Source organism: Euphorbia lathyris, chromosome 7, assembly GCF_963576675.1.
Source record: "Euphorbia lathyris chromosome 7, ddEupLath1.1, whole genome shotgun sequence".
Classification (NCBI taxonomy): domain Eukaryota; kingdom Viridiplantae; phylum Streptophyta; class Magnoliopsida; order Malpighiales; family Euphorbiaceae; genus Euphorbia; species Euphorbia lathyris.
In genome coordinates, this window is record NC_088916.1 from 63,980,217 (window position 1) to 63,993,360 (window position 13,144).

At 34.2% G+C, this 13,144-nt stretch overlaps 1 protein-coding gene across 1 annotated transcript; it reads right to left on the reverse strand.

The window, feature by feature from the left end:
• Positions 1-2,492: 2,492 nt before the first annotated feature.
• Positions 2,493-10,676, reverse strand: LOC136235269 (protein FREE1). Its single transcript, XM_066024864.1, has 10 exons — positions 9,508-10,676; positions 6,314-6,400; positions 6,092-6,223; positions 5,066-5,197; positions 4,778-4,843; positions 4,577-4,687; positions 3,303-3,395; positions 3,136-3,169; positions 2,909-2,988; positions 2,493-2,821 (listed from the first exon to the last, which is right to left on the reverse strand). Exons 1-10 carry the CDS (start codon positions 10,507-10,509, stop codon positions 2,744-2,746), a joined length of 1,815 nt encoding a protein of 604 aa, XP_065880936.1. The 5' UTR covers positions 10,510-10,676; the 3' UTR covers positions 2,493-2,743.
• Positions 10,677-13,144: the final 2,468 nt, after the last annotated feature.

The window sequence follows — 13,144 nt, forward strand, 5'->3', positions numbered from 1 at the left end:
TGTAGGGTGAGTTTTTAACATTTCAAGCTCAGTAAGTAGTAGTTACTTAATTTACTCAGCATAGCATTTGCACAACGTTCAAATTTTCACTCAACATGGCAATCACTCAACATTCACTAGAGAATTATTGAAGGGGATTAGACATACTGATAGCTTCCCTTAGTATGTTGAATTGTTCACGTGCCAAGGGCTTGGTGAAGATATCTGCAAGCTGTTCATTTGTTGGCACATAGGTCAGCTTGATCTCATCTTTTAGTACGTGATCTCTGATGAAGTGATGTCGTATGCTGACATGTTTCATCCTGCTACGTTGGATTGGATTTTTGGACAGATCAATGGCACTCTTGTTGTCACATTTGATCTCTATTGTTTCAGTCTTCATTCCATAATCCTCAAGCTGTTGCTTTATCCATATAACTTGAGCAACACAGCTTCCAGCAACCACATACTCAGCTTCAGTTGTAGACAGGGCTACAGATGATTGCTTCTTGCTGAACCAAGATACTAGACAGCTTCCAAGGAAATGACATCCTCCCGAAGTGCTCTTACGTTCTAGCTTATCTCGTCCATAGTCAGCATCAGTATATCCAATGAGTGTGAAGTCATTTGAAATAGGATACCATAGACCTGCATCAATTGAGCTCTGCAAATATCTAAAAATTCTTTTTACAGCCGTTAGATGAGATTCTCTGGGGTCAGCTTGATATCTCGCACAATAACATACTGAGTACTGTATATCAGGTCTACTAGCAGTGAGATAAAGTAAGGAATCTATCATACCTCGATAAAGTTTACTATCTATTGACTTACTTTTCTCATCTTTGCATAGGACAGTATCAGTACCCATAGGGGTTGATATGGGCTTACAGTCTTCCATATCAAATTTCTTTAACATCTCCTTGGTGTACTTGGACTGACTAATGAAGATGTCGTTCTTACCTTGCTTAATTTGAAGTCCAAGGAAGAAGCTGAGTTCTCCCATCATAGACATTTCGAACTCAGTCTGCATCTGTTTGCTAAACTCTTGACACAAAGATTCGTCAGTAGCACCAAATATTATGTCATCTACATAGATTTGTGCAAGTAGGGTATGTTTACCCTTTTTCTTAATGAACAAGGTTGTATCAGCTTTTCCTCTGACATAATTCCTAGTCAGTAGGAAGTTGGTCAACCTTTCATACCAAGCTCTTGGAGCTTGCTTCAGACCATATAAGGTCTTCTTGAGTTTATAAACGTGGTTTGGAAATTTTGGATCTTCAAAACCGGGAGGTTGATTAACATATACCTCTTCGTTTATAAAACCATTAAGAAATGCACTTTTAACATTACTTAGCCTCTGAAAACCATTTATAATAAACTAACATAAAAAATTAATTATAAAAATATTTATAAATTAAATTAATATATAATTAAGATACTATATATTATATTATAGTATAGATATTATTTGAAAATCCAAAAGGATTACATTATAAATATATTATATAAATAAATATAATATATATATATATAGCAGTTACTTTTTTTTTATCTAGTATATGGGCAGTTACAAATCGTGATTTTCATATTTTTTCATCAAAAAAATTACAAAATTGTGGGTTGATTTTTTTTTTCTTTTTTTTTTTGTTATTAAATTTATGAGGAGTGAGAATCAAATTTGATTAAAGGGGAATGAAGAGGGAATGGTTGATTTCTTTAGTGGGATAAATGTGATTCCATTTCAATACCAAAATTGTAAAACCAAACAATAATAAAGGTAATTAATTATTCTCATTCAAATTCCCTACTATAAATATGTCTAACCAAACACCCCCTTAATGTGTGGGATTGTCAACCTATGGTTATATCATATAGACAAATTGAAAAAAAAAACTGGTCTTGAAAAATGATTTTTTGTTTTTTCATTGGATACTGTGAATATAGTGGTTTCTAAATTCTATGTTTCTAAATTCTATGTTTTCACTACTAAGAATTTATAAGACAAGTAATTCAAGATTCTTTGAAGATGTTGAGCTTGCAGAAGGCTCATCCAAAAGAACAATCTCAACAACCTCAACAATAAATAGAGATATGAGAAATATAATTTTTTGTTATCATTATTTTGTATATATCTAGGAACATAAAGATGGAAGTTCCAATTCTCAATTGTGAGTTGATGTCCAACCTCAAGAATAAATACAAGTAAAGTGAAACTCTGTAAAGAAATGAGAAATACAATTTCTCGATCATTATTTTATATATTTCTAAGAACATAAAAATGAGAGTTTCAATTCTCAATTGTGTGTTGATGCCCAACCTCAAAAATAAATGCCAATAAAGTGAAATTCACTAGAGTAATGAGAAATATAATTTTTTTTACCGTTGAGGAACATAAAGATGATATTGAATTTACCATGCCATAAGGAGTTCCAATTCTTGATTGTGAGTTAAATTTAGAGTTTTCAAATCTTGTCAATTTTCAAATATAGAAGGGGTGCTGCTTCAGTGAAAAATGATGAATCAATCTTTTATTTGATTATAAACATGCACGATCAAATTACAAATCCATAAGCTTCTTTAAATCAAATAGGAACTCAACTTTCAGCGGCATTTTGTAAACGCAAATAAGCAAGATAATTACATGCTGGCACCTTTTTCCAACCAATATATAACTTCACAGTTCAAGTCTTAAAAATGGACTGGCACCTCTCCTGTATTGGAATAGCAATTTATACAGGCGACTGTCGCCTTCGCTGATGCAGAATTAGTTGGCACTTACAAGAAACGGATGTTGGCAGACTCCACACTCAATAGTTTCAGAACCCGAGCTAGGAACCTGGACCTGTTATATATACGACCACCCACAGTAAATTAACAAAAATTCTGGGAAATTATCATTATAATACTACAGTCGAGAATGAATTCAAACCTGCAAATGAACAGTACAAGTAGGACAGGCCACTTCCTTCATCCGCCTTCCACTTCCATATCCTCCATCTGACTTGGATCCTGACAAATCAGAATCAGAAATGTTTTAACGCTACCATCGGGCTCATTGATAAAATCAAACTTTAGTGAAGATTTTGTATTATGCAACTTGCGCTCCCAGTACAAGGAATTATTGATTTCATTATTTCAATAGAAGTACATTATTACCTGATGATGCCTTGCGATTTTTCTCCATTTCCTCCTGTGACAAAAGAGCGTCATTCATACAAATTGAAGAACAAGAAATAGATCTCGAATACAAATTCAAACGAGTGTTCGTAGCTGTGAACATTGTGCGAACACCCAAGCACGCCCCAAGTTAATACATTGCTTACCTGAAGCTTCCTCGCAAGATCCTCGTGTGACTGCAATCCAGCAGGTTTGTTAGCTGCTTCCTTTGCATTACTTAGCCTCTGAGTCACTTCTGCCTGAAGGTATGATATAATTATCAAAATGAAAACCGAGACAACAACAATATTCAAATCATGCTCTTTTGTCACTGCACATCATGGACTCATTCAAATAAAACAAAACCCTATGTTTTAAAATGAGAATAAATAACTCAAATCCTAATGCCATGAAAAAAAAAATCCATTAGAAACAAGCAATCAAGTACCATTCTAGCAATCTAATTCATAGTTTTGTAGCATGCCTATCTAAAACCATCTGCAACAGTTTTGATTTCCTCATGGAAAGCATCCATGTTCTTTGACAGGAAAAATCATAGTTACTGAAGGCGCACCTCAGGCTCAAAAAGCACTAGGCTCCAGGCATGTCACTCTGTTCAAGGGGTGCGTGCCTGATTGCACTTTATTGAGCCTAGCTCCTTGATTGAGGCGCACCTTGGTGCAAATTTGGACGGCAGAAATATGGCAAAGAACAACACACAAAAAAACACTGCTCCATTTTGAAAAGTTCAAAAATATCACAAATAGAGAGTTTATTCTCAAGGAAAAGCAGTTATTAGACTATTAGTTAATTAACTTGCAATTTGGTTGAAGTTTTTTAGTCTTTAGATTTAGCATTTTTATTATGAATTATGATTATGTTGGTAGTTCATTTTGAAACTATTTCATGCATTTTATGATTAAGATCATGGATGATTGGATATAATTTAGTATTTGACTATTTGTTGCATTTTAGAAATTTTAACTATTGTGGTTTATGATTTTATATATTATTTTGCTTTATTGCGCCTTGTGTTGCTCAGGTGCTCAGGTGCACGCCTGGGCCTCCTTTAATAACTATGCCTATTTTTTTTAAATGAAAACAAATACACAAATGGTAACATAAATAAAAAAAGAGTTCCATTAGGACCAAGTAATCAAAACCATTCCAAGAGAGTGCCATTAGGAACAAGTAATCAAAACCATTTCCAATAGTTTTGATTTCCTCATTGAAAGCATCCATATTTTTTACAGGAAAAATTCACTAACTTAAACCACTAAGATGTCTGCCACATCAGTTCCACAATATCTGGGACCATGAAATAAAAAGGAAGGTAAACCAACCTAAAAATCCACCCACAATAATGATGAGAGAACATATCAGCAAGTTGGCATCTGAATATAGCACAAATTGGATGCATATGTATATATATAACACTTACCAAACATCGGTCACAAACTCTAACAGGCTGCGCATTCTCCTCAGCAGTGAGAGCAGTTCTGCCATGTGTGCACTTGTCACAGAAAATGTCTCCACAGTTTCTGCAGTGATGCTGATAAATAAAAAGGATATAGAAGCATTAAGCTTAACACAATAATGCAGTCAAAGGTTTGGCTCATCAAGAATTGGAATTAACTTTTACCCTGCGAACAAAAGCCCCAAAATCTGTACCACATGCTGTACACTTTGAAACAGCTTCATCAGGGACCTGGATAAAGAACAAAGGAAAAACATAGGCAACACCATTAACTACAAAATCCACAATACAATAAGCAAGGAAATAAAATTAAAAAAAAATAGCAACTGTGATTATGTGTATACTTGTGAAAATAAATATGATATATGAAAAAATATAATATTACAATATTTCAAATCCTATTCCCTTAAGGATGACATTCAAAAAATAATTTCAACTAAGATCTATTTTTACCCAATGATCCTTCTCTTCATTGCCTGGCTTCATCAAGTTCATCCAATCAACCAATCCTTTCTTCTTCTCTGTAGACTGGTCAGTTGTCTTGGAAAAATCAGTAGGCCTGCTTCTTGCACCCATCTCCTTGATCTGCTTTTCAAGAATAAAGAAGAAAGGTCACAACTGAACATCAACATCAAAAAAACAAATTTAGAGAAAGTGGAATGCCTACAACCTAGGAAAGAAACTTAAAAGAAATGAAATTAACATGTGGATATTGAGTTCTACTCGTCGTGGTACCATCAATAGAGGCTAAAGAGTTGAGCATCTACAACAATAGTGAATCTTTAAGAATACATTAGTCCTCTATGAGAAAAGAAGCAAAACCAGGAAAAGGACACATTCTTTTGTTATTAAAATAGAAATAACTTTTACATTTCTTGGAGGTGAAAATTTTTGTTCCAAAATTTAGACATAGCTACTCAATCCACTGTGCATTTAGTGCCACCATACACACATAAGAAAAACCTCCAACTCCTTCGCAAAGCATCAAGCACAAAACCCCCTAAATGAGATAATCACTTATTGAATGACCAGTGAATCTGAAATACAATTAAGCCGACAAAGTCAGCGAGGAAATGAGAACGGAACACGAAGTGAATTGCCCGATGCATTACAGCATTAATAACAACGGTAGTCAGTTTGAAATTTAAACTAACAAAAGATATATATTTTATGGGAAGCAAATAAATCAATCAATCAATCCAGTGCCCATATATATTCCGATATATACACACACACACACATATATCCAACTAATATCTTTGTTCTCTAATTCTAGACTGAAATCTCCAACAATTTGGACAGAATAAAACTAATGACATGTTTACCAGATATTAACCCACTTTTTCCAAGATTTTTTATTTTTCATCTTCTACATATAATAAAATCAACAATGTATCTCCTCATTGAATTTCTTTGAAGCATTGGCACAAATGCAACAAGCTGTCACTATCAAGAACATCAAATTCCTATATATCGCACCTGCACAGTTGCAGCTGTCACCGTGTCAAGTAGAGTATTTGTAGTGTAACTATTTGATTGCAATCTGATTCGCCTTGGTTCAATATCCACAGAGCTCTTAGACCAGAATGCAAAAGTAGATGAATCTGTTTTCTACATAAGAAGAATGTACATCTCAATGTTAAGCCATTAGAGTATCAACAAAAGAAAGGCCGAGAGAAGGAAAGGGAATTGATATTTTACATCGCATCTTGTTATATTCTCAAGGGGATATATTCTCAGTGTCCGACTGGTATTGGGATCAAGCATACGAATTCCATCCAAACCAATCTGCAAGAGGATATACATGTAAGAAACCAATATTATTGAACAACAGTAGAACACTAAAAGACGAGATACTATGTTGGAGAAGAAGCATTCAACATCCATTTTAAGATAAAACTAAGTTGGTACAGAAAATTTGAGTCACTCATACACTACCTGAAATGCTCCACCATTTATCAGGAGGCTAAAACTCAAGCAACCATCTACAACATATAAAATTCTAAACAACCTTATGGAGTTCGTTGCAAGCTGGTATTCTTAGTTCAATTTTATAACAAAATCTATCAGAAGTGGAATGATTTACAGATTTGTCAGAGAAAGATAAAGAAACACAACTTTATATGCTTAAATTCCAAGGTCTTCTTGCTGTTTTTCTGTTTTCTTTACATACATCATAATTATTACAGCTAACTTTAAAATTCCTGGAAGTCTTTGCACCACCACTGAGTGCCTAAAAATTTCCCTCGCTAACCACACTACAAGAGCAAGATATAACAAGAATAGAAATCCATTGTTTTTATGGTTCTATATTCTCTATAATTAACATGTTGAATTTAATATAGAAATAAGGTGTGGTTCTGTGATGACTGACCAGCTATGTTGCACGGACATGGACACAGGAAATGCTGTTTCCAAAAAATATAGGACATATGTTGTGTACATAATAAAAATATAAGGGTGCATTTATAAATATGAAAATTATAAAAATAGGTTTTATAACAAACATAACTATAGTTCAAATCAAATCAATAAGATTTATATATATTATTATTTTAATTATATAATTCTAATTATTCTAATTAACAGATCTTATTATTCTTATAACAAAAGTCTCGCTGACCTCGTGATGGACAAGATTATGGAGTTCCAATTTCACTTTTATCGTCTCCTTCATTCTATAATAATTTGCTTACAAACAAACCAAACAATATCTCATATTCTATACACAAAATCAAACTCAATAAGCAAAAAATTGTCAACACTCAACAGTTCGAAATAGATCAACACTCAAGAGATGATTAATTTGACATGCATGAAAAAAACACTAAAACAGAAGTTGCTTTTGGAACGGTGCTCTTTTTTTATACAAAAAATAGTATTTGCTTGGATTCCAACTACACAAACAGAACCGGATTCACCTTCGTCTTGGGTAAAGAATGGAAATTACTGTTATCTTTATATGAATTCAATGGAATTTAGTTTTTAGGAGAGTAGTTTGCTCCACCAGTATACCTTTGATATTGAAGAGACTGCTTTTATAGAAATGGACAAAGACTTGTAACTCCAATAAAACTCAAAATTATGCCATAATGGTATTGGATTTGGAATTAGATTAGTTATTCAAAGGTGTCCTAGAGCCTTGGCACAAGGTGCAGGCGTGCCTGAGCGGCACAGGGCGCACTAAAAGAATAAAAATATATAAAACCATGATGATATTTCAAATATAAGAAAAGATAAGTTCTAAAATCAAAATGAAATAAATACTAGATCATGAAAATATTCATAATCATAAATTCTAACATGCAACAAACCCCATATTCTAAAGTTCAAGTGTTCACTAAACAGTAAATCCTGAGTTGACTAATAGCTACTTCTCATCAAAAGTCTCCAAATACATCACTCATTATCATCACTCTCCTCAACTCCAACACCATCAAGTTCTTCTTCAAGGATTTAATCCTCTTCATACTCACTCGTCTACAAAGCCAATTTCCCATTGTGTATCTACATCTCTTCAAAGTATGCATTTCTTTTCTTTTCTTCCTTTTGTTTTTGTTATTTATTTTGGACAATGGATGTGTATAATCCAATGCTACAGATTAAAACACTAAAAAAAACTGACACATAGGTGCGCGCCTCTTACAACCACGACCAGGCGCAGAAAGGCTCGCTGTGGGAATAGCACGCGGCTTTGGGGATGCTAAGGCACTCAGCCTAGTGCCTTTTGCGCCTAGAGTCTGGGATGTGCCTTTAACAACTATGTTAGAACAAATACCCAATATTGACCAATCTAGTTTAGGTTTCAGCAACAATATTGATATTCCTAATTTATTTCAAATTAGGATAAAAACAGAAGGAAATTTTCAGGAAGTCCACCCAGGAAACATGTATTCTTTATTATAATAATACTGGATCCAATTTCTTCAAATTACAGAAACATTCCCCAGTAGCTTCCTACTGAGTATCCAATCATCCCGGCATCGGAAACATGTTGCATACTGGAAACTACGTCTAACATGTGTGCATCATAGCTGACCAGTATAAATATATTGCTTAATATGGCATTCTTATCAATCACATATTCCCCTATAATATTCACATTGCCCTCTCTTTCTCTCTTCTTCTTTTTCTTTTTTTTTTTGCTTCTAGTGAAGTTAGTTATCTCAAGTTTATTTAAAAATAACAAAAATTATTTTCAAACACACATGATACATCACTCTATTAGCTCCCACACCATAATCAACTTATTCAGCATCATACAAAACATTCCGAAATAAACAGAATTCCTCATAGGGTTGTGTTTCTGACAGAGTAATTCTCAAAAGGGCCACAAACTTAAAGTACCACATAACTTGACTAAACCGACATCAGCTAAAGAATGCAGTAAGAGAAGTCATGAGTCATTTCCTATAGATACATGTTACTTGGTGGTTGTTAATCATACTTGTCTGATTTGGTAGTGATAAGGTGAACAGAGGATGACTATACATGTTTAGTAGTCGTAATAACCTATGTTATGTTGCATGGAAATAGAAACCGCAACACTTTATTTCTAAAAAATATAGCTAAGAAATGGTAATGGAAACGGAAAAGAAACTGATACAAACAAGGATAAGAAACACGGAAAAGCTAATGAAGAAGAGTTTCCGTGAAGCATAGGTCATAACAGAGCCAAGATATCGAGTGTTAATCAACGGCAACCTTTAACATGTAGAATTTAACACACATAGCCAGGTTAGACAATCAAGAATTGTACAAGAAGGTTCCTATGCAATTCAATAACACAGTCCGAACACTAAAACGTGTTGGTAAATTGGAGAAGTGATCACATAATTTCCATAGGCAATTCAAAAACATATCTAGCACAAAATTTATAGAAAAAAGTGAAGTACCTGGCAAAGCACATCCATGGTACTCTGGCCCCCGCTTTCAGCCAAAAGCTTAACCCTGAACTTCTGGACTCCACTCTTAACATCTTGCTGCGTCTCTGCCTTAGGTACAGCTCGAACAATCTTTCCTGAACCAGAAACAGAACCAGCTGATGAATCCTTCCCAGAAGGGAAGCTAATTGCTCTCCCATAATCATCAAATAAAGCCGAATTTGATGATTTCGGTGCAGTTCCCCTGGCTCCATAAGGCTCCATTCTGCCCCCTTCATAAGCATAAACGCCATCTCCGTAGCCATCATCCCGACCCATATCATACCTGCTCTCCGACCGTTTGTTATATAGATCCGACCCCAAATCAGACCCGCTTCTATTATAACCCCCATACTTATCATCAAAATACCCAACGCCGTAATCAAATTTCGCAGTATTCTCATATGAATTGTCATAGGCAGGTGGCACGGATGATCCTAGAGAATTATAGGGAGGACCACTGTACATGGAGGAGTAAGGTGTATTGGCACTAGGGTTAGGATTTGGTGCAATTGAGGAAGGGGGAGGTGGAGGAGGAGGTGCATAACTGGAAGCTGCCGAATTCTGATCAAATGGAGGATAGTAAGATTGCTGAGTGGCAGCAGGCTGATAGGGCCCATGTGACTCGTAAGGAGGAAAATTCGGTGGCTGAGATTGTTGTGGCGGATGGAAAGAAGATTGCAGACTGTTAGGGTTCAAAGCTGGTGTAGTTGCTGACGGCACTGGCGGGGGTGGATTGTATGAAGGAGCGGTAGGAGGAGGCACAGGATCTGAATTTTGAGAATATGGAGGATAATTAGGAGGATAAGCAGGGTAATCGGAGGGGGTGTAACTGTTCGTGAACGGCGGTGCTGATGCGTAAGAATTCTGATGAAGATCAGCTAAATTAGGATTAGGGATGGTGGGAGTAGGGTTAGGGTTTTGAGGGTGAGGGTACGGATAATAGGAGACGGAGTTGTAATCTCCTTGGTGCATCGCTGGTTCCGATCGGGTTATTAATTCCGTTATCGTCAAACAGAAAGAACGCCGGCGATCTTTCTTTCAGTGGAAGGAAACACAGACGGAGAAGATGAACAAAGAGGGAAAGTAAACGGACAGGGATTAAGGGAATGATTGCTTAAAAGCGAGAAGTTGCTTGGGTGTAAACAGGAACACGGAGATTTAAAGTGCCCGAGCTAATATTTTATCCTACGTGGCCAATCGGATGTTTCCAGCCGACTATGTTTGGAACATTAGCTGGGACCAGGTTATTATATTTTGGTAATTTTGGAATGCTGGATAATGCCCCTTTATTAGACAACTTTTTTGTTTTGCAAGCAATGTTGGACTTTCAAGTACCGGTGATGAAACACTGTCGTATTGATTGGGAATTGGATTGGCTTCTCGTTTAAATTATCCAACATGTTCATGGGTTGGATTGGATGGAACCCACAACTCACAACCGGGCTGCATACTTAATTATTAAGGAATTTAAATGTGTTTGATTTCATCACTTTTATCAATTTCATTTTTAGATAAGGTATTAGAGTAGGTAATAACAATTTTATCTATCGATACTAAATCATTTAGGTTTTTGGAAGTCAGATCCCGTTATGATACGAAGTCTTCATACGGACCCAATTGCACCAAAGCTTATTATAATATCATTTTTAGCCGAAAAGGTTGTCTTCAAAAGTTGTATTTAGAAACACGTGGACCAATGTACATGCTAGATTCCAAATACACGCTCCCCACATTCAAAATATTGTGGTACGGAAAAATAGGGTCTAAAGACCTATCAGGTGTTGCCACGTGTCCATGTATGTTTTATTTTATCTATAAATAACAGAGATATAATACAAGCTTATATATCTTACTTCAACTATTTTATATTTCACTTTTTGTTACTTGTTGGCTAGATATTATCTCTAATATCTTCTAACTTTAGCATCGGAGAGGGTGCGCCGGACTTCGACCCCCCTTTTCTGACATCGTTTGTAATCTCAGATTATCGGAAACGAAGTTTACAAGAAATGCGATATCAATATATACCATTTAAAATGATGCAAGTAAATTATCTAATATTAGTAATAAGAATAATTTTATCCCTAACTTTAACAAATTGAGTCAATTTTAAATATTATTAACAAAATACTGATATTTTATTCTAATATTCTGCATCAGTTAAATATTAATCGGTTCTAAATTATTATACATTATTAAAATTTCATAATAGAATTAAATATTAAAAATTTAAAATTTTACAAAATATTTAGATTTTTTTTTGTCCAGTTCGTACAGAACACGGTATATTTTTTAATTTTTTCATATATATACATATGTTTGTAATATGTTAGTGATAAGTCATAAAATAACGTACATATAAAATGGAGATGATAATATTCATAATTAAGAAGACACATTTGATAAATTATTTTTTAAATTGACACAATTTGTTAATATTTTTTTGTTGTAATTATTAAGAATAAAATTGAACCATTTTAAAGATTATGGAAAAAAATGTTATGTTATAGTTTTCTTTCACCTTATATTTTTTTTAATGAGATTATCAAAAATTCGGTTATTGTCTTTCTTTTCTATTCTCCTTTTTATCTTGCAAATTTATTAAATCGATAATAAATAATTCCTACTTATAATATCTCAATTTTAAGAAATTATATTATATTTTTGATATATCACGCTATTTATATGTCGGATTAATAATTTATTATTATATATTTTAGGAATTAAAATTTATAAATTAGAAATTAGAGTTTATATTTTAAAGTTTAGGATTTATGATTTATTATTTAGGATCTAGGATCATATTATAGAGTATAATTTTATGAAAATAAATAAATAATTATATATAATTAATTTACTAAATATATGTATAGAACCATTGTTTATATATCTTACTAAATTTATCCTCAAAATTCCTAACATGTAGCATTTTTAGACCCAGATGTGATTTAGAGTACAAAACACATACCTAAACCTTATGTGTTGGATTTAAAATTGGTTTGCCCTACCCAAGCCAAAACTACGTGTTTTTGGGCGGAGGTAAAAAAATGGATATCACTTCATCTGCTAAAGGTGCAATCAACACTTCGCGGATGACGATGCAATCAACCCCCGAGCTTTTTCCTGCTCAAGTTCGGCTCGTTTATGAACCGAGCCAATAAATCATGCTCACGGATGGCTCATTTACAAGTCGAGCCGAGTCGAGCTGAGATTTTATCGAACTGACCACCGAACTGTTCATTTAGCTTTTTTTAGACAATCAACTAACAATTCTCTTTCATTTGTTAAGTGATCTATGAATACCATAAGTGTGCTTGATTTCATGACATATAGAGTAATTTAAAAAAAATCACAATAGTTTCCTTAGCATGTTGACACAAAACACACAGATTGTCTCTCAGTCCATATAACTAGCTATTATGCTCTTGAGTAAACCAAAAAAAAAAAAAAAAAGCTATTGTGCTCTTGACTACTAAGGGTCTGCTTGGTTGAGGGTTAATGGGGGTTAATTAAAGGGAAGGGGGGGAGAGTGAGGTGAGGTGAGGTAAGGTGAGGTTATTAAAATAACCTTGCTTGGATACATGGGATGGATTCATAAAGTTAAATA

What these genes read in the sequence shown, in the direction of transcription:
- LOC136235269 (XM_066024864.1), bottom strand. Translation starts at nt 10,509, where the DNA reads ATGCACCAAGGAGATTACAACTCCGTCTCCTATTATCCGTACCCTCAC. An exon ending in TTGGGGCTTTTGTTCGCAGG is followed by an intron (nt 4,688 to 4,777) that starts GTAAAAGTTAAT and finishes TTTATTTATCAG; the next exon opens with CATCACTGCAGAAACTGTGG. An exon ending in GAGTTTGTGACCGATGTTTG is followed by an intron (nt 3,396 to 4,576) that starts GTAAGTGTTATA and finishes TCATACCTTCAG; the next exon opens with GCAGAAGTGACTCAGAGGCT.